This window comes from Copidosoma floridanum, unplaced genomic scaffold (genome assembly GCF_036245765.1).
Source record: "Copidosoma floridanum isolate Cflo_tuat_1 unplaced genomic scaffold, Cflo_Japanese_pri ptg000014l, whole genome shotgun sequence".
In the NCBI taxonomy this organism is placed as follows: domain Eukaryota; kingdom Metazoa; phylum Arthropoda; class Insecta; order Hymenoptera; family Encyrtidae; genus Copidosoma; species Copidosoma floridanum.
Window position 1 is genome coordinate 6809727 of NW_028321891.1, and position 24968 is coordinate 6834694.

General features: G+C 41.2%; 3 protein-coding genes across 3 annotated transcripts; 1 reads left to right on the top strand and 2 right to left on the bottom strand.

The window, feature by feature from the left end:
• Window positions 1-384: 384 nt before the first annotated feature.
• On the bottom strand, window positions 385-2906 carry Dus2 (Dihydrouridine synthase 2). The gene is made up of 6 exons (XM_014351654.2): window positions 2860-2906; window positions 2566-2779; window positions 1490-1974; window positions 1141-1415; window positions 743-1072; window positions 385-614 (listed from the first exon to the last, which is right to left on the bottom strand). The coding sequence occupies exons 2-6, from the start codon at window positions 2759-2761 to the stop codon at window positions 509-511; spliced, it is 1392 nt and encodes a 463-aa protein (XP_014207140.2). The 5' UTR covers window positions 2762-2779; window positions 2860-2906; the 3' UTR covers window positions 385-508.
• Window positions 2907-5842: 2936 nt separating this feature from the next.
• On the top strand, window positions 5843-9771 carry LOC106638107 (uncharacterized). The gene is made up of 3 exons (XM_089591912.1): window positions 5843-5994; window positions 6487-6833; window positions 6914-9771. The coding sequence occupies exons 2-3, from the start codon at window positions 6665-6667 to the stop codon at window positions 7345-7347; spliced, it is 603 nt and encodes a 200-aa protein (XP_089448038.1). The 5' UTR covers window positions 5843-5994; window positions 6487-6664; the 3' UTR covers window positions 7348-9771.
• A 1140-nt stretch (window positions 9772-10911) lies between these two features.
• Window positions 10912-19666, bottom strand: kkv (hyaluronan synthase-like protein kkv). Its single transcript, XM_089592116.1, has 15 exons — window positions 19560-19666; window positions 19220-19464; window positions 17441-18684; window positions 17104-17371; window positions 16769-17031; window positions 16231-16689; window positions 15957-16149; window positions 15724-15878; window positions 15347-15652; window positions 15022-15269; window positions 14636-14951; window positions 13878-14054; window positions 11694-11861; window positions 11373-11601; window positions 10912-11270 (listed from the first exon to the last, which is right to left on the bottom strand). Exons 1-15 carry the CDS (start codon window positions 19664-19666, stop codon window positions 10912-10914), a joined length of 4737 nt encoding a protein of 1578 aa, XP_089448242.1.
• Between the last annotated feature and the right edge of the window lie 5302 nt (window positions 19667-24968).

Sequence of the window (24968 nt, forward strand, 5' to 3'; positions counted from 1 at the left end):
GATGATGATTTATACGATAAATAAATTTTTTTTGAGACATACAATTCGGAAGCAATGATGATTATGACTTATTAAAAATATCGATCGGTATCATGGTTTTCAATGTGCGCCCCGTCGTCATGCTTTCTCGGGGTTGCCGGCCTGGGTAAATGCGGATTTAATTGGGGAAGAAAGGAAATGAGGAGGTTGAGCATTAAAAGTTGGAAAGAAATCGACAGTTAAAAATTAATTAAGAAAATAATAATTTTTTTCTAATCCGTCGAGGGAGCGTCGCAATTGGCGCGACGGGCTGACTACGGCATAAAACGATGGGATGGGTGGATCAAAAAAGTATACAGGATTCCACACCTACTTATTAAACACTACAATTTTTTATTGTTTGTATTTAAATTTTGTTTACATATGTTAATAGTATGACAGATAAAATATACTTCGCATTGCTTCGTATGTACACATTTTTGTTGTTCCTCTGCACAAAAATTCGATTCAATCAAAAAATCTGGGCGGGTCAGGCAATGTGTCCATTTTTCTTCAAGTTTTCCTCGTCAATCATTCCCAGAGCACATAAACAAACCAATGCGGCCCCTTGCTCCGCCCATTTCTTATTTTTTTCCCTGCAACCAAAAAAAATTATATATACCGCAATTAACCATTTCATTATCCAAGCATACTAGCGAAATACAAAAAAGCATAGCTTAGCTTTTACACAACAATAACAAAACACGATAAATCGCCGACTCACCAGAACGACGAACCGTACTTTCTGCCGTCCACCGTAACAACAGATCGGAAAAGTTTGTCCTCGTTTATGGTATTGTAGGCTGGCAATTTTTTGTGATTCTTTTGAGTCCACTGGGCTAACTGCGTCTTTGGCAAAGTCGTGTCCTTGGTGTAATTGCTGCGTAAGAAGGCACAGCGCATCATAAACACGTCCTCGGATTCGTCCTCGAGTTTTCGCTTGTTACCCAAGAGAGCCAATCGCTCCGGGATAACTTCGAATCTACCGTCGTAGCCTTTTTCCTTGTACTCCTTAAGTTTTTCACGGCAGTAGTCATCCATGTCCCACACTTTGCTGGATAAAATTTGTATATTTCCAACAGCCATCCAACTTACAAAATCAACGAAAAAAAAAAATCTCACCAAATCTGCTCGAGAGTCTGAGTGTCGAGAAACCGCCTACCAAGTGGCGACTCTTGCAGGTCCCTCAGTATATTCTGCACGCAATACTTGGTATTGCTCGGCGAATTGTCGTAATCAACGGCAAGTTTGAGGTACGATCTTATGACTTCCTCCATCGGCAGCATACCTTTCGATCGGAATATCGAGCAATTCCACTCGGCGGCCCTGGCGATCATCACACTGCTGCAGCCCGTATCGCTCTTGAAACGCGCTATATCCGAGTACTTTTCTATCTCCTTGATGTTTAAGTACTTTTCATAAATATACCGTTGGCAGAAGATTAAAGCAGACATTGAACATTTACTCGTACCTTGGAGCCACCGTTGGCGATGACCGGTATCTCGAGGTGCCGAGCTATCCTCTGGATCATGGAGTTTCTGTTGGGGTTCTGGGGTCTCTCGGTGACCGTCCTCCCGTGAACGGTAATAGCCGCAATGCCGGACGAGGCAAGTTTTTCGCAGAGCGCGAGCGTCTCCTCTTCGCCAGGTAGGACTCGCACCTTGCAAGTGACCGGTATGCTGAGTCCGCCGACCAAACTCGTAAGGATGGCTCTGGCTTTGTTGGGATCGCGGAGCAGTGCGGCACCCATGCCTCCGAGGAGGGAGAATCGCTTGGGGCAGCCCATGTTCACGTCAACTCCAGCCACGTCGTTCTCAACCAGCTGGGCGACTTTGAGCGCACGACCGGCATCGCAGGTGCCCAGTTGCAGGACCACGTGCTCGCGCTCCCGGGCGCACGTGCGAAACACGATCGTGCCGTCCGTCCGGTCGATGTAATCGATCGTGCCCAGAACATCTAGAGGGACAATTCATTCATTGAAAAATTTATGAGCATGACTGTTTACCAACATGAGTTTGTGTTTATGATAGATATACATATAATGATTCAGCAGCATATATGTGATTTAAGAAATACATTATGAATTTCAATCAAACGGCACTTTTGACATTTGCCTCTTAACGCTAATACGATTACGGGTAATTATTGTAACAATCAGTTTCAGTTTAACTATAGTTAAAAATTAATGAAAAACATAATCAATAAAAAAAAGAAGAAATGAACTTGATTTGCAATAAATAATTCCTGCATACAAACTAAACTTGAGTATTTAAAATATCAAAGCAAATCTGATTGGTACTAATGAAAATTTTCAGTCGCAATTTCATAAAAATTGGGCAATAATTGCACATACATGTTTAAGTATAATGCCATAAACAGGCCCTAAACTCGATCATTGTTAAACAACTATTGTACTTCTATAGAAAGAAACCCATATATTCATAAACGAAATAAAATAAAAGAGCTGCCATGAACAGCCATGCACATCTTCACCTAAATGATCTGCCAGGTTGTAAGCCCTTAGAAAGACAATAAATAAACACATACCATTTTGACGGCGCACAGAACGCAATAGTTTCCAATCGATAAGTTCCTCTGTATAAACAATATCCGCCCCGTAGTCGAGAGCCAATAGTCGCATCGGTAGCGTCCCTATCCGGACCATCGGTGCCAAGATTACCTTGTTTTCGTAATTTAGCCTGGACCTCTTCACCTCAGCCTCAACCTCCGACGTCTCCCTCATTTTCACGGTCACCTGTACCTTTCCGTTTTTCTTTATTGTAAGTACCAGAATTCAACAATTGTTTCACAAACTATCAACAAAGTGTTACCGATACTTACTGTACACCACGTTTATGTTGACAGTATGTCATCAGCTGTTCCATGTACCCACAAGCACGTGTTTTTTTCTGGAGCCAACGACAGTATATACATATTTATGTGTACGGAATCCCGGTCACGACACTCACGACATCTGCATAAAAACGCATAAGCGTTAGTTATAGTAATTATAGTAATCACTACTAATTAAGTAGTAAGTAGTGCATATGGTCGATTTTATTAAACCATTTAAGTAGAATATATAAAAATTTGGAGGTAGATCTTCGGGTAAAAGATATATTGTAAACTTGCCGCAAACAGCACAAACATCGTTAATTATTTATTTTGTATCTGTTTCAAGAGTTGCGGCTGGTTTATAAGTAATTAAATGGCTCTAGGGCTAAACTGCCTAGAGCTCTCCTTCAGAATTTCAGAAGCAATTTTTGGCCAAAAAAATCACGACCGCTAGATGGCGCTGATCCAAATGATTATTACTACGTATAGTAGAGCCATTTAATCAATTATAAACCAGCCGCAACTAATTTTATAAATACAAAATAAAAAGTTAATATTGCATGTGCCGTTTGCGGCAAGTTTGCAATGTATCTTTTACACGATTATTGACTTCCTATATATTTATACTTTCGGGTAAAAGATAAATTATAAACTTGCCGCCAACAGTGCAAACATCGTTAACTTTTTATTTTGTATTTATAAATAAAGTTGCGGCTGGTTTATAATTAATTAAATGGCTCTACTATAAGTATAGTTCAGTAGCAATAGTCATTTGAATCAGCGCCATCTAGCGGTCGTGATTTTTTTGGCCAAAAATTGCTTCTAAAATTCTGAAGGAGAACTTTAGGCAGTTTAGCCCTAGAGCTATTTAATCACTTATAAACCAGCCGCAACATTTGAAATGGATACAAAATAAATAATCAACATTTTTTGTGCTGTTTGCGGCAAGTTTGCAGTGTATGTTTTACACGAATATCGACCTCCTATATATTTATACTTTCGGGTAATAGATAAATTGTAAACTTGCCGCAAACAGCACAAAAGATGTTGATTATTTATTTTGTATCCATTTCAAATGTTGCGGCTGGTTTATAAGTGATTAAATAGCTCTAGGGCTAAACTGCCTAAAGTTCTCCTTCAGAATTTCAGAAGCAATTTTTGGCCAAAAAAATCACGGCCGCTAGATGGCGCTGATTCAAATGACTATTGCTACTGAACTATACTTATAGTAGAGCCATTTAATTAATTATAAACCAGCCGCAACTTTATTTATAAATACAAAATAAAAAGTTAACGATGTTTGCACTGTTGGCGGCAAGTTTATAATTTATCTTTTACCCGAAAGTATAATTATATAGGAAGTCAATAATCGTGTAAAAGATACATTGCAAACTTGCCGCAAACGGCACATACAATATAAACTTTTTATTTTGTATTTATAAAGTTAGTTGCGGCTGGTTTATAATTAATTAAATGGCTCTACTATAAGTAGTAATAATCATTTGGATCAGCGCCATCTAGCGGTCAAGATTTTTTTGGCAAAAAATTGCTTCTGAAATTCTGAAGGAGAGCTTTAGGGAGTTTAGCCCTAGAGCCATTTAATCACTCATAAACCAGCCGCAACTTTATTTATAAATACAAAATAAAAAGTTAACGATGTTTGCACTGTTGGCGGCAAGTTTATAATTTATCTTTTACCCGAAAGTATAAATATATAGGAAGTCAATAATCGTGTAAAACATACACTGCAAACTTGCCGCAAATAGCACAAACATCGTTAATTATTCATTTTGTATCTATTTCAAAAGTTGCGGCTGGTTTATAATTGATTAAATGGCTCTAGGGCTGAACTGCCTAAAGCTCTCCTTCAGAATTTCAGAAGCAATTTTTGGCAAAAAAAATCACGACCGCTAGATGGCGCTGATTCAAATGATTATTGCTACTGAACTATACTTATAGTAGAGCTATTTAATCAATTATAAACCAGCCGCAACTAATTTTATAAATACAAAATAAAAAATTTAACGTAGTTTGCACTGTTGGCGGCAAGTTTACAATTTATTTATTACCCGGAAGTATGAATATATAGGCAGTCAATTTTCGTGTAAAAGATACATTACAAACTTGCCGCAAACAGCATTAACAATATTAACTTTTCATTTTGTATTTATCAAATTAGTTGCGGCTGGTTTATAATTGATTAAATGGCTTTACTATAAGTAGTAATAATCATTTGGATCAGCGCCATCTAGCGGTCAAGATTTTTTTGGCCAAAAATTGCTTCTGAAATTCTGAAGGAGAGCTTTAGGCAGTTTAGCCCTAGAGCCATTTAATCACTTATAAACCAGCCGCAACTAATTTTATGGATAGAATATAAAAATTTGACATTGTTTGTGCTATTTGCGGCAAGTGAACAAGATTGTCTTTTACCCGAAAATCGACCTCCAAAAGTACTAAAGTAAATTGTACTTATATGGTTTAATAAAATCGATTATATGGCACTACTTAGTTGTGATTATTATATAGTTATGTGTAGTAATTATATAATAATAATATCTTACACCGTGCTCTCATCTCTACCAGAATGATAAAATATAATATGGCTGTATTGCGCAAATGCTGCCAGCAGGCATGAAATTCATCCGATTAATTTTGATGGTCAAAAGTCACTATCCTAGTAAATGTCACTATATTAGTAAATTTCGGGAAAAAAATATGGTATTTCAAAAAAAAAAATTTTAATTTTTAATTTTTTTGGTCAGCCTCGCTAGATGGCGCTGACTGTACACTAATTCGGTCAATAAGGATTTCAACAATTGCAATCAGCCCTATATTTATCATTGTATCTACTTATTTACTTATTAATTAGCTATTATCCAAAGCCCTAACCCTTGCTCTATCTGCTCTTCAATCTGATCAATAGTTATCTATATGTATTATTCAGTGCGATAAATTTAGAGTTTATTTCACGATGATGTATATGGTTTTAAATAGTAATGAATAGGCGTATATGTCAGAATTATAGTAATAATTTTTTAAGCTGAGCAAGCTGTCTCAGTTACATACATCACGCATGTCATCCAAAAACTACACCAAACGTTTTCAAGCCTTTAACATTATTGGAGACACACAAAAATCCAGGTAAAATCTACTACAGTGCTAATGACATCATCTCCTCCATCAGTTCCTGCTACGCTTCTACTTGAAAGAAGAAAAAAAATTCTTAAAAGAATGAAAACAAGTTTAATGGGTTTCCAAAACATACCAATTGTGTTTATTTGAAGAGTTAAATAGCATTACATAATTGTTTTCGTTAAGTGCTCTGAACTCAAAACTCTTTCAGAGTGCAGCTGATAAATGTTTATCGGATATATCTGTGTTTTTTGATAACCATCAATGTAACTACAACATGTGCATAAATGTGGTGTGTTTGCTGATAAGTATTACGCATTCTTATCACTAAAACACAGTTAACTTGCCTTCATGAAATATCAGTAAAGATTTATCAACATGATTCATTGATAGTGATCATCTTTATGATTTAACAGCTTATCTTGACTCCAAGTATCTAATTATGTAATTAACTAACCATTTAAACACTGTTTATAGTAATGACTTTTTTTTCAATTTCAGCTTCATTGATAAAGCACCTCACTTGATAGATTATTTTTTCTGTGAGGACATACACGGAAATTACACAAGCTGATTTCAGCTGCTTCACTTACATCTACTGATGACTATCTTTCTTTAAGAAACTTATTTTGTAAACTCAATTCATAATTGAAGCTAAGATCTTCCATAATCAGTGATAATGGCTAATATAGGCACAGTCATTGCACACATGATAAAACTAGCGGTTACTGTCCTCTGTATGTCATTTTTCAAGGATTCGTTTTCTCTGAAGGTGACAAATCAAATGTGGGCCATTCGAGCTTTTCAACTGATGTTTATTCATTCTATTTTGGGAGTCATAAGATATGGTAACATTACATACTCAATTCCAACTGAAAATTAATCATCCTTAAGACAGTAAGTTCAATATCATTTCATGAATTTTCAGGTAATTCCAATACGACAAAACGTTTGCGCAACTTTTACGAATTTCTGACGAGTATTATCGAGATCGTCCCAGTAGCCTTTTTCACCACGGAGGTTCTCTCCAAATATCAAACGTGCGAGGAATTACGCTTCTTCATCCTAGCTTTAGGCCTAGCACCAACTACAATTGAACTGAGCTCTTCAACGAGAATTAGAGATCGCTCGAAACTGGAGCTCTTTACCAACGTCATCGTAGGACTGCAGTCCTTTGCCGTTGCACTGATCTGCCTTTGGTACGAAAATTACACTGGTCTAAGTTTGGCGATTTCGTTTGCTGTTGCAAGGTATGTTTCTGAGGATTTCTGCGACAAATACGAGGTACCTTATGTTGATTTATCGCAATATAGTTTTGGGTTTACTCAGCTATTTGCTCTAGCAGCTATTAAGGATGTTTGAGACAACTATTTAGAATAAGCTACAATTGAGATAGATGACTAGGATGTAAGTATGTCCTCGAAAATATAGGTGAAATTTTTATTGAAGTTAAAGAAAATTTGAGAGAAAAACTCCCTCATTAAAGTCTTTAAAAACTTATCTCTATATGCAAATATATATGCTGCGGATCTAAGTGTATGTGTGTGTGTGAAAACTTAATGACCATAGTGATCTAGCAGAGAGAAGAGTATTTTGGATTGCCAACACAATAAGCATTAAGTGTATTAATTGTAAAGTTTTGGAATGTTTGTTCACTGTGTTGTCGAAAATATAGGAAATAATACAGTTAGTTAAAAATCAATTCTACACTGCCACTTAAAATGTGACTTAGAGATATTATTGTACTTAATAACAGAGTTACAAAAATTGTGATTGCATAACTATTGTTTTTTACTTCAAATCAAGTACTACATTTTACACTAATTACACTTAAAACCTGTTGTTAAAGCTAGTTTACCGTATTGAAAAGGTAATTAGCTATTTACAACCCTGGTATTTGAACTTATTTTAAACCAGATACTTCTTAAGTTTGAATACGACTTGCTGAAATTGTATCTACTCCAATATACTTTTCTCTTTGTATAATTAATGATATGCTTGCAAAGTCTGCTGCTTGAAATTCTTGGCTGCTTTGAAAAAAATATTACAAATTATATACAATCAAATTTTTTACATAACATACATTAGATTGTTTTTTTTAAATGTGTAATTAACTGCTAGATAAACTTACTACAGACCAAAGAGACTTACTGATAAATCAATAAAAGCATATATTAACAGTACATATATAAAAGGAAAAAAATGTATGGCAAGAATCGTATAAGAAACTATTGAGAACATGTATAAAAGTTAGAAACAAAAGGCACCTAAAAAAGTTCGATAATCTTCCAATTTTTACGGATTTACTGTAAACCATCTAAAAACATAATAGTACCATCAATTCTAGCCACGAAAGTTCGGATGAAGTTCCAAGAAACAAAAACATTAGCTAAAAAATCCTTATTAATAGTAAGGAAACAGTTTGGGCGGTTTAAATTTAAAAAGTAGGCACCAGTTTTATTTGATGAAGAAGCAAAAAAATGTAATTTTTATGTTGAAATTGAGAGAACTTTATTTAAAAACGCAATTATTTATATTATATATGATTAATGAACATGTATTTTATTTTCCGATCCAAAATTTAGTTTAAAAAAAAATTTTAGCTGTGAAATAATATTTTCAAGAATTTTTTAGAAAACATATTTTTCGAGTCCACTTCGTAATTCGTGTTGTTTTTCTTAGTCGAAAAATCTGATGTTTCGAAATTTCTATTCATCATTCATCAAACCGCGTTCAAGTACTTTATCAAAAAATCCCAAGCTGCTCGAACTAAAAATAAAGGTGTATTGGTAGATAAAACTAAACTTTTTATGAATCAAAGTCCGATAAAGATAATTTTATAACTTCCTAGAATTTACTGTCTTCAAAATTTTCCCCATCAAACAGTATACACCGATAAATGATATAAGTTTATCCTCTTCCCCACGAGGTACGCAACAAATATACTCTTAATGACCTAGTAATGTTTTTACAATTGTTCTAAACTTATTACGTCCCCTTATCTATTTTCATTATTTTTGGTAACCCGCAACACCTTCAGAATTTATCAATACTCTAATTATATATAAGTTCCACAGAAAGTGTTGCTTAAAGACATAATTGCATAAGATATTCTATAATTTAGTTTTTTTTTTCCACAAAGTAATGACCTATTTTTGTATAAAATATTTAATATTCGATAGTTTACAAAAATCTCAAATATATAGATCTTAGCGATATTATGTTTGCTCACCACGTAGTTAAATTCACTAGTTTTATTAATATTTATTTTAATTAAGTTTATATTTTCAATGGAAATATTGAATTCTGTTAAATAAAAACTACATGTATATCTGGATGTAAGAAAAATCCCTTTTAAAAGATTTATGGTGTATATCTATCACTGCAAAAACGTACAAACACGAATTTTTTAGAAATCTTACGTTATACTTAATTGAATGTAACAAATATATCTCTTCAGTTAACGTATAAAAGTCATACTTCCCGACTAATATAACTGTGATATTTACTAAAAGTATGTAAACGCATAATAATTTATAAAATCATGCAAAGCTTTTTAAATCAGTTTAATAGTTTAAGAACGAAATATGATTTAATCCAGTTTTTGCTGTACTGTTATTATTTAAAATTTTTCATTGGTTATTTAAAAAAATTAGTTAAGCCAATGTTGTGCATGTACTTACAAATTATAAATTAATTGTACGAATCGGCCTAAGTATTTTAATTTTAGTAACGTCATTTGTGCAGATGTAACATGATAAAGTGAAATAAACGTATGGTTTATCAACATCTTCACGCCAATAAAATATAATTTATTGTGTCCACTTACATGAATACATGATTTTTACTATCTGCGCTTTAAAGAATAAATAATAACATTAATAAAGTAAACACATCAGCTCTGAAGTTAGGCGGTATCAGGAGAAGTGTCGAATGATAATTAAATCTATAAAAATTTTACAATATATTTAATTTTATTGGGTAAAAACAATTTTACATTATGTTTTATGGTCTTAAACAAGTAAAAAATTTCAATACAAAAGCAATTCGTTTTACTTTTTACACTCCCGAAAAAGCGCATTCGAAAAATTATTTAAAATTGTATTTTCACACTACATCTACTTCTCAGTGAGTTTCCATAAAAAAAAAAAAAAAAAAATTAAATATTCTCACCTTCTCAACGGCATCATCTTTTATACACTCTTATTGTCTTACAAAAAGAATTTTCATTATAATATTTGTATTCAGTTTATTTTATTACATCGCACGTTTCCGTATACTAACGTTGCAAATGTGCAACTTTCTCACCAATCGGTACATACATACAAAACAAATGTCATGTTTCAGTTTCAGAACAATATTCAAACTTGGTGAAAATTGCATACCTACTACGATTTTCCTAATTTACAAGATTTAATTAAAAAATATCACTTTGTCTGGTAATCATATTATTATTTGATTCGATTTCAGTACAAAGTCACGACAACAATCATAAAATGTTCTTCTACATATATTATATACATTGTCGTAAAACCATACCTACAGTTTTCAGCCCTGAAATCCAAAATTTCGTTCGGACTCGAGACTCTTGCTCTCTACCAACTAAATTACATCTTGGATAAAAAAAAAAAAATGTATTTACAATCGATTCTCATAAATCTTTTAAAATCCCTCGTGCTGCATCCAAAAAAGTACACAAGCACAAACAAATTCGACAATAATCGTAACGGTAATGTGCACCAGTTCGATTGACAAAATAAGCCAACAACAACACGTCATCGAACACCGGCATCGAATGAGTATATAATATAATGTATTAAACGAGTACATCAACAAACCACGAGTCAAATTCTCACTCACTCGCGCGCATCGCTTATCTACACCGGGACAGAACAAAACAAAAAAAAAAAAAAAGTGCCCGTAAATTTACAAGTTGGAGTTGGATCCCCGCCACGAGCCGCCGAGCTGCCCAGCGGCTGAAGTAACAGCCCCAGAAGACGCCATGGGCTGCAGCCTCAGGCTGTTCCTAGGACTATCGTCCGCCTCGAAGCCGGGGTTCGCGTGAGCCCCGTGGTTCTCGAAGACGTCCTTGACGCTTATCTGGCTGCTGCGCGTCGGCCGGGGCTGTATGCCCAGCGCGTTGCCGGCGACCCCGTAGACGTTGTTAGCCCCGAGGGTCTGCATCTGGGACTTGCGGCGCTGGGCCGCCATGATGCTGTTGCGCCTCCCCTCGAACGCCTTGAACGCCTTCGTCGAGCGCCGCGTCGACATGTTGCGCGGCAGACCTGTACAACCGACACCCCCCCCAAATGAACATCGTTATAAACGTGCGATAAGCTTATACGCGCGTGTGATGTATGGTGTGTGTATAATTAACGCACCCATGCCCTGTCCCTCGGCGAGGCTGAAGAACCGCTGGCGGAAGGCGACGTCCAGGGTGTTGATGGCTTGGGTCTTGCGACGGCTCTTCTCGAGGTTGCGGATGGTCTTGCGGCGCCCGGGTCCGCTGCCGCTGCCCTCGTCGTAGTCACCCTCCATGCCGTCCAGCCTCTGGAGGTCCCTCACTATGTCGACCGCGTGCTTGGACAGCAGGGCGTCCTCCGAAAGGTCCTTGGACTGAGGAAATTGGGTTGTTTTTTTTTTTTACTTTTCACCGCGAAATATATATACACCCGGTATGGAGGGACATCGAAGGGGTGGAAATGTACCTTTTTACAACAGTACCAGTCGAGCGCGGTACTGGCCAGTATGTGGGCCAGTGTTCCGAAGCGATGGAGCAGCATACCGGTGAATTGTATGAGCAAGATGAGCGAGAAGAAGAACACGAAGACGAGACCGATCGGCTCGAGCTGCAGGTATTCTTTTGTTATTTGCACCTGCAACGAGACGCGCTTTACTGTGACACATCATCTATTTTTTTTTTTTTTTTTTTTTTTTTTCACCCTTCCCGGGTGTTGAGATCTAATGCGCTAAATTATACGACGTTCGATCGGAATTTCGATGTTTCGCTCGTACGAGATTTATTTATTTACGTTGCTTCGGTTTGAATGGTTTCGAGTTGTCGAAATTGCGATCGGATCGTACGGTTTATTTTTAAAGCATACAGTTATAATTTGCGAGCTTTTTTAACGTTTTAACCATGTTTTTTTTGCAGTAACCAAGTACGAGGTGCAAACGTGTAAAAATTGTTCATCACGTGTATGACGTTTTAAAAAAGCTCGCACATTCCAAGTGTATGGATCATAATAATATCTAGTGCTGTGTTAAACATGTACACATATGTATGTATATTATATATAGTATTTACAAACGAAGACACACCTGTAAATTAGAACCCACCACATGGGTGTAAGTTAGTGATAGAGATAAAATTTATAATTTTTGTACATGTATACACATAACAGTAGTAGTAGTAGTAGTAGTAGTATCGATTGTCAGACTAATCGAGACGTATGTATATAGACACAGATACACAGAAGTGAGATTTTCTCTGTTATTCTAGTGCTTTTTCCGTCAGTAGAGGAGAAAAATAAAGATTATTAATCATCATTATGTCTTATAAAATATATATATATATATATAGGGGTCTAAGCGACAGTTAGACACAGACACACAAGACAGTGGGGAGGGGGCATCCACTTCATCCAGAAAAACCCCTATTAGTGTGTGTGTGTGTGGTTGGGAGTATTTTGTATGTGCTGCTAAAGAAATGCTTATTATTATTATAGACTAAATTAATTATAACTAATTATTATTATTATTCTAAATATAACATATAATATATGTATAGAATAGAAAGTATAAAGTATAGTGATAGGTTGTGCGTGAACATTATGAAGAAGTTTGAGAAAAAGTGCCGGTCTCTGGTACAATGCGGCACCCGCAACCACAGAGGTACGTAACCTATCGGTTGAATAATCATTTTTGTCTTCCAGACGGAAGCAACTTTGTTAAATGTACGTATACCATTGATTAAGATTATATATTCAACCCTGTTGGTAACCTCCTATTGTTATGAACAATCGTTAGAACACCAGACGTGACTCGAAAGAACAAGAGAGTGCAACAGAATTCTGTATGTATAGCAAAGTGCCTCGTCGATCTTTATAACATAAAGAGGAGAAGGAATTAAAAAAAAAAAAAAAAAAAAAAAAACAGAAACGAGGCACCCACTATAAGTTAGTCACTCGTCATCATCACCCGATGTTATTATGTATACGTATATTTGTATTCGTGTGTGCTAAATAGCATATATATATATATGGTTGTTTGGCATGATTTTCACGTTCGCTGCGATGTCTACATGTATATGTATGTATGCGAAGGGCCGAGTGAAAGCCGGCCGGTCTGTGGTATAAGGTACCTCCGATGTCTCCTCAATGTACGTGATGTTGGTTTTGACGCCAAGCGGCCAGACGACGTGTAGTTGGTCTTTGTTCAGCTGCATTAAGAATACGACGAGAACGAACAAGGCATTGAACATTAAAAAGGCGAAGACGCTCTTATTGCGCAGCTCGATCAGGTCCCCGGCGATCCTTGCCTGGGTGTGTGCGCGTCAGCAAGTTCGAAGAAAGTCGAGGGAGAGAAAAAGGATGCGAGGATAGAGAGAGAAAGAGAGAGAGAGAGAGAGAGAGAGAGAGAGCAAGAGAGAAAAACAAAAACACACATTTTTTCCATTAGTTATGCTATAGTAAGCCCCGCACGCGACCCCGTGCTCAGCCGATTTTTTCTTGCCGATCTTTTTTCGCGGTATACGCGTGCTTGCGAGTGAACGGTGCGGTTACCGTACATGTATATGAATTTTATTATTTTAATGAAGGATTTTTGATCCGATAGATCGGCAATTTGTCGCCGAGAGGAGCATTGGGTCGCGATGCGGAGCGCTTGTTTACCTCTTGGGACGCCTCGTCATAGGTGATGTTCGTCTTGATACCGAAGGGCCACCTCACGTGCAACTGGTCTTTGTTTAATTGGAGGAGAAACACAATCAGGACGAAGAGGGCGTTCAGCATAAAGAAACCAAAGACGCTCTGGTCGCGCAGGTCCTTCAAATCTTTGGCTATTCGCGCCTTTGGGTGCGAGTGTGCGGTTTTTTCGTTTTCGTTTTTTTCGTTTTTTTTTTTTTTTTTTTTCGTTTTCGTTTTCGTGAAGGTGGCACGAAACACGGGGGTGTCAGGAGCGAAATTTTTTGTTTCAGATTAGCTTTGATTGTTTCAAATATATAAATTTGTTTATTTTTCAAGCAGGAATGATTTTTTTTTTTTGAAAAAACAGCAATGACATAACATAATAAAGAAAGAAAAAATTAACTCGATGCAATGGTTTTCTTCGAAATGTGAAATCAAGTTGGAAAACAAAAGAAATTAAATGAAAAATGGACTCAAGCAAAACGAGCAGGGATTCGTGGCACGTGAATTATTCCACTTGACGACTTTCAATGGGAAATGACGAATAAGGTCAGGGAGGAGCGAGGCTTGCATATATTAAATAAATAATAAAAACCAGGACAAACCGTGTGCGGGCTCGATTTTTCAATCTTTAAAGCCAACGTAGAAATAAAAAGTAAAATGAAAAGTATGGCTCGAAACAACAAACAAAAGTATGGAATCCTCGCACACGGCCGCCCCGGGGGGGAAACGCAAGAGTCTACCTTCTCGGCCTTGTCCTCGTCAATCGGATAAAGATACTTGTCCAGCAGATCCTTCCAGAACTGCTCCTCTTGCATCGACAGCACGCCGACCTCGCCCTTCTTGAGGCCCTCGTCGTCGAGCCAGTAGGGCCTCGAGGGGAAGCCAGCGTTCCTCTCGGCGTCCGAGTTCTGGCTGGCGGTGCTCTCGGTCTCGCTGTCGCGGCCGTCCTCCTCCGCCGGGTCCTCCCCGATGGCGCCCAGGTGATCGGCTGAGCGCGAGCCCACGGACGAGGCGCGCCTCCTACCGCCCGACATGTGCCCGTGCGGGTCTACCGCTCTGTTGGTTGTTGAACTCGTTAAAACAAAACTCATGAGATGAAGATAGTGATGATAAAACAACAGCGCACTTCTCGATGGTTTCGAGCCGCTTGCCGAGTATCTCGAGCGACTCGGCTATCGCGACGAGCTGCTGCTTCTCGTCGGACGGCTTGCCGTGGGTGCACAGCATACACCTGAACAGCCCGGCCAGGGAGATCTCGATGCTGCCTTGGTCGTCGTCGTTGTTGCCCACGTCGTTCTGTAAAAACCCGAGCAGCGACTTTTGCTTGGCCTTCCGCTTCGCCTCCTCGGCCTCCTTCTTCTCTTGCTCCAGTTCCTTTGAGGGCAGAAACAAAAGTTTTTTTTTGTCAACAGGGTGCTTGCGAACAAAGGTATGTACATGAAATCCCCTACCTTTTTGGTCTTTTTGACTTGAACCTCGCGGGTGCCCCAGGATACGACGTTCAGGTTGATGATCGAGTAGAGGATGAGGAGGAGGTACATGGACGGGATGGAGAGGAGGTAGATGATGGCCGGCACGATGCACATGAATTCCTGCGGGTGCAGGCAGGCGGCTATGACGAAGGAGCTCGACATACATATGAGGAATATCGCGGATGGTGAGCCTACGCCGTCCTCGCCCAATTGGAGCGCCGTGCCCACTATCACGGCCATCATTATCATCGCGTAGGCCGTTGACAGGATTTGCGCGCACAGTAACTGATGTATACACACATATACATGTACAACTTGGTTGGAGCACTGATTCGATGGTTTTTCGTTTTACAAACCTGTATTTCCGATTTGCACGTGAAACAGATGAACATGAACAACAGTATGGGGATTATGTTGTAGTAGAAGCTCGTCCAGTTGTCGATCCTAAAGACGGCCACGAAGGCTCCCACCAACATGAGAAATATCGTACCGGGACCGAGTATCGTACCACCTGTGTGTAACAAGAAGAAAACAACCGTATATTCCAATGGACCACAGCGTTTTTCACAAAAGCACGAGGCAAACGTACCCATGAGCAATATTTGGTACCAGATGTAGGGCAGCGATATGTTGTCGTTGATCTTGATCGTCCGCTTGGCGTCCATGAGAAGATCCATGATGTTGGCGATGGTCGAGGGTACCCATCGTCGGCGCTGATTGTAAAACTCGTTGAATCCCTCCGGGGCGTGGGTGTAGGCGTCGCTGGCAGCCGAGTACTCGACCTGCGTGATTCCGACCACATTAATGCAAACCATCCCAATGTAAAGAGGAAGAAGAAAGGAGAATTCCAAAACGACACGTACCCGATATCCCCTCTGCAGGAGCAGGGTGCAGAGCCATCGGTCCTCGCCCTGGTCGTACTGCACGTAGTGGCGAGCCTCCTCCGACCTCGTGGTGTACTTCTTCATGACGTTGTCGTCCATGAGAGCCTTGCCCCTGAAGAGCGAGAAGCACCCAGGACTACAGAGTACACAGCCGATCATGTGCTCGGTAGCCTTCTGCAGCCAATGGCCGATCGCGTACTCGAACATCTGGTACCAGACCATGGGACCCGAGCCAACCGGGTGGATACGTCCGCAAGCGGCCCCCAAGTTCTTGTTCTTCTTCATAAGATCGACGAGCAGCATCACCGCCGACGGCTGGAAGTCTATGTCCCCGTCGAGGGTCAGCAGAAAGGTGTTTTCGGCTATGACCTCCTTCCGATCGACGCTTATCTGCTGCTCCATCAGCCGGTGCCCCAGGAGGTAGTACATGTACATCACCTGTTGGCGTTTGTCAAAAGGCAATTAAAACCAGCCGTCCAACCGATCGTGTTGTATCATTATTGTACGAGGTGTTCACCTGACTCCAGCGCTTTCTGTGCCGGATCTTGCTCTTGTCCTTCAGATGGGCGATCATCTTCGTCTTGCCGGGCAGTGTCCAAATGAGCCGTCCCCCGTACGGGGTCTGGTACTTTTTGGCGGCCCGCACGTGCATTCGCGTCTGATGGACGTCCGAGGCGGCCTCGTCCAGCGTGCCGACCAGCAGCTTCACAAAACGATTCACCTGGGACTCGTTCTCGTCGTGGTCGCACAACTCGTACGCGTCGTCGAAGAATATATGTGCTACAAAACACATGTGTATCCATTTTTTAGAGCGAAACTTCGATGATCACGATAATGCGAAAATCAACTTACTCTCAAACTCGTAGTAGTCGGGGTCGACGACCTTGAGGTATTTCTGGGCGACGCGCCTCGCGCACTGGTCCTCGTCGAGTCTCAGGATACTCTTGAGGAACTCCATCATCTCCTCTTTGTTCTCGTGCCACATGGTAGCGCAGGCGTAAATGCGCGTCACGTGGTCGCTGCTCTTGACCGCCGAGGGTGGCGTGCTCGTCCCGTCCGTCTGCTCGTAAATGGTCTCGTAGTCACCGTCGCCCTTCTCCTTCTCGATCTCCGCCAAGTCCTGCCATAATCAAAACGAGTTTTTACACAATGCCATTCAAACCACCCACCCGTTGCTCATACAGCTTACCTCGACCTTGACCTCTGGCTGGTCGTCTCTTTTCCTGTTGAGGCTCATCGATTGGTCGACCAGCAGTCCGTCGTACATCGGGATGACAAAGAGCTTCTCCGTGGCGGCGAGTCTCTCGCACTTGGGCGTCCATATGTGGAGGGTGAACCAGGTCTGGGACAAAAGCCAGAGGAGCCAGAGCCAGCCGTATTGCTTGGACATGAAGTCGTTGAGGAAGTAGAGGGTCGGCGACTCGAAGAACAGGTAGTCGGGCATCTTGCCGTGGAAGAAGCAGGGGTCGCCGTTCCTAAGCCCGCAGGCGGCTATCAGCAGGGATATCGACACGGGGGTCGTCAGGTTGACCGGAAACGCGTAGCTGAAGCCCTGTATCATGATCTTGCAGGCAAACTTGCCGAATATGTACATGAGGTAGGAACAGACTATGAGGATGAGTAGGGCCTGGCCGGGCGTGTGGAGTTCCGCGTTGACGATCTCGTTGTCCCCGTTAGGTAGGATCTCGAGGAAGTCGGGTAGGACGCCACCCACCGTCTGCCGGACCGCTTGGACGGTGATTTTGTGCTCGCCGAAGGCCGAGCCGAACATCGAGAAGAGATGGCCAAAGTTTTGGCCCTTGAAGTGCAGGATGATGCAGGTGCTGATTAAGAAGGCCACCATCTTCCAGGCCGAGATGAACATGTAGGTGAAGTAGCGCGTCTGTATGAGGTCGCGTTTGACGCGTCCGAGGGTCCTCACGATGCCGATGGGGCTCTGGGCGGACACGTAGTTCTCCCACCAGCGACACGAGACGAGGATCAGGGCGGGCGGTATGAGCCACAGGGAGGGTGACTTGCCGCCGTCGAGTAGCGGCCAGACGACGAAAGCGGTAGCTTGGGCGGCGAGGGCGGCCAGGTCGACGAGGACCAGGACGAAGCGCCTCGACTCGTCTTTGCTCTTGTTGCGCGAGAGGAGTCCGAGCAGGCCGGGCACGAAGCACACGCAGTTGGTCAGCATGGCGCCCTTGACGACGTCGACTTCCGGGAGAACCGCGAAGAAGAGCATCGCCAGCCCGACCACGTGGAAGGTCTCCATGAAGAAGACGAGGAGGAAGTGCGAGGAGAGGGGCTTCTTCCACGACTTGAAGATGCACATGCGCACGCTACGGAAGAGCATGCCGATTTCCGGGACGAGGTAAGCGCCGATTATGCACCAGATCCAAGCGATGCGCTCCTCCTCGGGTAGGCTCACCACGAACTGACGATCCCGGCCTGGTTCAATTTTTTTTTTTTTCAATGATATTTTCGGACAAAAGATGAAGAATCGGTAGTAAGGCTACTTTCATTCTGATCGAACAAAATGTATAATATTTACTACTTGAAATAGAAAAAGTAAATAAATAACTTTGCTGATAATGTATGTAATTTTACACCGATTACCGTACTTTTCCATTGCGGTGTGACTGCCGATTCCATGTCAATCGTTAACGATCGCTTCCTCTTCGTTACGACTCATGGAAGCCTCTACTTATACATTTTATCGATACGTTAAACGGTGTGCGATTCGGTGATTGATAATTTTATTATTGGCGCAAACAAAGAGCCACGTATAAAGGTGGAAAAAAAGAATCAAGAGTTCCGCCTTCCCCCCCGAACCAGCGCGCGAGAGTATAATATATTTATATGCACATGTATAAAAGTGGAAAGTGACAGTGAGTTATAGATGTCTACGTATTAAAAAAAAGTCGCCAGATATACACACGTATAAGAGAGAGGGGGGGTGGGGTGGGGGAATGTGGGGGCTTACCCAACTGCCTGTTGCAGTAGACGATCGTGCGATCGGCCTTGAGTTGCGAGGTCATGAGTAAGAGCGTCCCTTTGGCGATGACACCGCTCCCAAGCACGATACCGAAGACTAGAAGGTAGACGAAGGCTTTCGTTATCTGGACGGTGATGTCGAGGCAGCGCTGGTTCGCCATGGAGCCGGAATCGATCTTCGGGGGTGGATCCCGGAACACGTCCCAGCCCTTTGTCTCCACGACTGTGCCCCGGCTGGAGAGCAAACGAAGGATATTTTAGCTCTTTTTTTTATTTATTTATTATTTCTTTGCAAATGGCAGGATGTTGTTTTATTTGTTGCCTCGTACCTGCCGCCATAGTCATGCGTGAGCGGCGTGCTCTCGTCGTCCGAAAAATCGTCCGGACCGCCCCCGGGCACGGAGCCGTTTTGCTGCTGTAGGTGGCCTTTCGACATGTTTGCTAATCAACAGCTGGAACGAATAAAAGAGAAAAGGATACTATTATCGTTATTGATGGATTTTTGGCTACACTCATTCGCTTTTGGTTAAGTGGCTTTGCGCTGCCAACGGAAGGAGTTAATGTGGGGTATACAGTGGCGCGTGAAAAAAAAAAATTTAATCCACACCTCGTATCCTTATTAAATTCATTTTTGTGCTGTATTTGGGTGTATATACGTATGGCGAAAGTATACGATCGATCTTTGTTGTGTACGGAGGGGGGGGGGAGAAAAAAAAGTTTCGTGGCTTATTTTAACAAATACTCATGTACTTCTCGTGGCGCAAGACGCGGTAGTGGAAAACCACAGCTACAGAGAGTATGATGAATGGTCTTTCAATGTTACCCGCGTTTTTTGCGTTAGGATGGATTTTCGCGTGCTTGAAAATTTCGGAAATTTCATCTTGTAACAATTTTTACGTAACTAACGAAACGAGGAAGCTTTTTGACGGGCGTTTTAATTATACATGTTCCCGTGATTCGGTGGATAATCGAGGGTTATTAGTTCGACTGTAATGGCCCTTGCGCCATTAGTTGCGTAAATTCAATCGATACGATTTTTTGAAACTATATAAGACGTCGACGCTGAACTTTCGGCGTACCTATGAACGATTTCCTTCCCCAAAACTTAGACGCTAAACTGATTGATCAATCAATCGTTGCGGTATACGATACAGCAAAACAAAAAAAAAAAAAAAAAAAAGGAGAGCCTTTACCTACAAACCTCGTTCACGTAATAAAGATACGCAAGAGTATAAAAAGAAAAAAGGAGAAAAAACACGGAAAAGCGCATAAGCATAATAATATATAGTAACTTGAGTATACTTGCGTGCGCGTAAGTAGCATCATCAGAGAAAGGTTTTGGCCGTTTCTCTCTACAACATGACGTTTATTCTTTGCTCTTTTTATATGCACATAATATATATTCACAACTATATATACGAGCTTGTGCAAGGGATGTGGGTTGCACGTATATATGCACACACGTGGATTTTAACGCCTGGCAAGTAAGTAGGTATATGTATGGTGTTGGTCGAGGTGTTGGTTGCGTGTTTATGAATGTATTACGTTTAGTATTTGCATCTCTTGAAGATGCTACACTATTAATTACTAAGTACATATTATATGATATACGTGCACATGATCGGTGAAAACGTATTTATCGGCACGAAGATAATATATGAATGACCCATTTCCGAGGTTTCCCGTTCGCGTTGAGGAATATACATGTAAGTACAGCTGCAGTTGGGAAATTGAATTAAAAGTGTAACAACACACGCTCACTTAAAGGGGGGGGGGTATTGCGCTCTTCTCAAGACGCCGATGAGATTTAACGAAGCGAATAATGTGAAAAGCAACTCACCCGCATGGGAAACCCAACTGAATACGTACGTGTAACTTCTACGTTAAAGTAAGGTGATTTTCAGTCTCATCGGTGAGACAGTTGAGAAAAAAAAAAAAAAAAAAAAAAAAAAAAAAAGATTAACCAAGCCTAGCCTTCGAAAGAGAGGCAATAATCACCCGGGAATTTTCTGCCCAACCACTATGCATGGAAATTAAAGTTCAACCCGGATAAGTGTACGTCGTATGCGTATGGCTTTTAAGTGTGTGTGCACATATATATATATGTACCCATTTGTACGTGTACAGGTTTGTCGGCTTATTTTGTAAATTAAACTCGGGCCGTACACGTGTGTGGATAATTGCCGAGAAACGGTCGAAAAAAAAGACTGTATGCAGCATTACGTGGAGTTTAAGCGGGCCATTGTACAATTCGTACATGATAATAATGTAGGAAACAACTTAAATCCGGAGCGTAACTTTGTTGTGTTTAAATTAAATGTTGTTGGGTAATTCGCGGACTGAGCTATACATATATACATATATATGTATTACGTGGACAAAGGTTTAAAATTATATATACAAAAGTATCGTAAATTTTCAAATTTCCTTTCGGCTCGCTGTTACACGGGCTCGATTGGTTTTGCAACTGCGTTCCCTCTTTTTTGTTGGCTGATATAATTTTACGGCGGACTCGAAATACCTCCGTGAGACCGTGCGTGCATATATACATATGTGTATACGTGCAAAAAAAAAAAAAAAAAAAAAAAAACTTGCGTCAGCGAGTCACCATAAGGAGGATTTTTAAGATTTCCTTATTTCTCGTCATTACCCCGCAGCGCCAACGCGAAAAAAGGAGCTTTCGGATTAAAGGTTTACCTCTGGATCGCGGGTCCAAGAGGAGTAAAAAGAGGAGGAAGAAGAGAGAGAGAGAGGAAAATAAAAAGGGAGAGCGAACGGCAACACGCCATTGAAACGGCCTTGGCCATTAGCACCGGCGTCACACGCGCGGCTCCCCCCCGCCCTTTCTCTCAGCAGCACGCCTCCCCGTATCAATTACCCCGTCCTGACAGCTCGACATCCTTCTCCTTCCTACTTTTTTTTTTTTTTTTTTTATCTCTTGAAAAGCTCCGGGATTATTTTATCACGCCTGCGTATAATGCTTACTAAAAATATATACGCACACGGCGACCTTACCCGTATGCCTATATGTATACACCCCCGAGAAAAAATATCATTTCGTTCTCAAGAGCACTGGGGAGGAAAAAAAAAATACAAATGAACGAATATAATGTATGTATGTATAGGCGCCGAGTAAGGCACGCTAACGATGCGAGATATGCGGTACCTAGGGTCTACGAGGTCTCGGAGGGGGAGGCTCGATAAAAAGTGAAAGACTCCGCGAGGCCGAGAGTAACGGCGCCGTTTCAACTTTATGTACATATATAAGTACACCACGTAAATTGATTGGGAATTTTGGGACTTTGGAGCGCATGACGATTTAAAATCGGATGATCCGAGGGAGAAGATCGAGCTTTTTTATGACGTAATATACCAGCTCTTGGGCTTATTGGCTCATCGGCTTGTAAATAATCGAGTGTCGAGGTTTATTCGTTATGTTTTTCGCGGGTTTTCCCGATAATTTTCCGCTGGAATGGCCATGATTTCACGCGCCCCGATGCAATTTCCCAACCGAGTGGCCCATATAATATATATTCTTGCAACGAGTCGGCAGCAGCCGGACACGGCTCCCTTGTATACAATGTATAGGCGCGCCAAAAAAGAAACGCAACTCTCTCCGGAGAGAGAGAAAAGCCGTGTGCACAAAGTAAAGTCCGGCAAAGTCGGCCTTTTGTTCGCGGGCGGAGCCACACGCCATGCACTCGTGGAACGGGCGCGTATACCCGCAGCACGCGAGATAGATAGCACGATATAATATATATCCGGGGTTCCTGGACTCTCGTACACATGTATGGACACACAATGTACCTGTATACGTATATATATATTGTACAAAAGCGTGTAATTCAGGCGAGCAGCGGTGGAAAGTGAAAGGAAGCCCATACGTATAGGAGCTCGCGTGTGCTGTCGCCTATACTTATGTATGAAATTCAAGCAGCCCCCAAGAGAGAGAGAGAGGTAAGGTAGCAGCAAGGACGTCCAGTGTTATATATACCTACCTGGCCGCCCACTAGCCGGCCACCGCCTTTATTTGCGCCCTCCGATCATTTTTCTTTTTTTGTTTCATCGATGGAAAAAAAACGTTTTTTCCTTTTCGAACCCTCCCGAGGAGGATACGGAGGCACGTACCTATCATTCCTTCATTCGCGTTATCATGAGAGAGAAAAAAAGTGCCTATATTTACGGGGGGGGACATTTGATGGCACCTATATATACACGAGAAAATTTGTGTTTGGATACAGAGTGCATGTCGGAGCACCCTGAGCTAAAGCTGAATTTTAATTGCACGTGCGATCTGCCTCGAATTTAAGGCCCAATTACCACCTCTGGTCCCCGATCGGTTTACTTACAGCTGCGTATATATACTTTACCGAGAGTTTCTCCCCATTTTATTGCGTTCGCGGGCGCGTATCGGAGAGTACAACGACCGCACGCTCGTCCTCCGCTGCTCTTTACCTCCCCCGGTTTTTTCTAAGTTATGCCGAGCTCGTTGCGTCTTTCGACTTTTTTTTTTCCTTCTTCATCCTTTTTTACGGAAGAAAAAAAGACGAGGGTCGCAAGGATGACTGTCCTGTATTCCAGGGGCCTGCCAAATTAGACTGCACATATTACGCGCTCCAACTCTTTTTTTCTCACTGTTTACATTCAAACGAGCTTTTTCGTGCACAAAGTATACATTTTTTATGGCCCATGAGTTTTTGTAAAAAGCATCAAACCCCAAACTCGTAATTATCAGAAAAAGAAAAAAAAACTCCACTGTGATGTAATTTAGCCACTTGTTTCAAACATTTTACGCAAAAAAAAAATGCTAACCATTTATTTATTTATTTATCTCGAATCTTTTATAAACTACAAATAAACACAACAAATGTTTGCTACGAAATTGAGAGAAATCGTATAAAAGATTCAGTGAATTCCAAGTGCAAAAGTTTACTTGCAAACTTAATCACTAACTTGCGCATCGACAAAGATTAGTACCTACACCTGAGCATCCAAAGCGATGAAAAAGCTCGTACAAGCACGGTATACAATGTACTTATATATTATACTCTCACGCTCACGCGCTGCTGTTTCCAAAGTCACCTATAGTGAATCGCTATCTTAGCTCGCGATAAATGGGCATACTCTAAAAATCGACCAAATCGCGAGTAAGTATTCCCTTCCAGCACTCCATCCCCCTAATCTTTTCTAAACTTCACATTGATGTAGAACCGGCGCGTATAAGCTCAAATTTCTCAATTTCTTCGTACCAGCCTATACTTATAAGATCTAAGATTCCGCTCTCGAGATGCGCCTAGCTCTTCCCTGCAGCCTATATACGCATAGGAATGACAGATAGTCGTACATGTAAAACTCGCACCCAGAGCGCGTGCGTAAATCATATCCCCACGCAGTCCTCGCACGATATGCCATCTCGGCGTTGAGTTTCGTTTTATTGAAATAAGTACCCCGCGAGGATTATTTATTATCGCCGAGCAGCGCGATAAATCCGCGGTTTTTTCACGCGTCCCTCTCCCCCCGTGGGCCATCCGATAGAGTCATTAGCCCGTACAAAACCAACCATTCGTCATATACCCCCGTCGCCTTTATTGGCAGGGTCGCCCCTTGCGCGCAAAAAGGCGAATAAATACGCGCGCGAGCGAAGATCGGGAGATATAGGGAGAGAGAGAGAGAGGGAAAAAGAAGAAGAAGAAGAAAAAAACAATACAAAGATGCGAATCGAGGAAATCTCGGCGCGC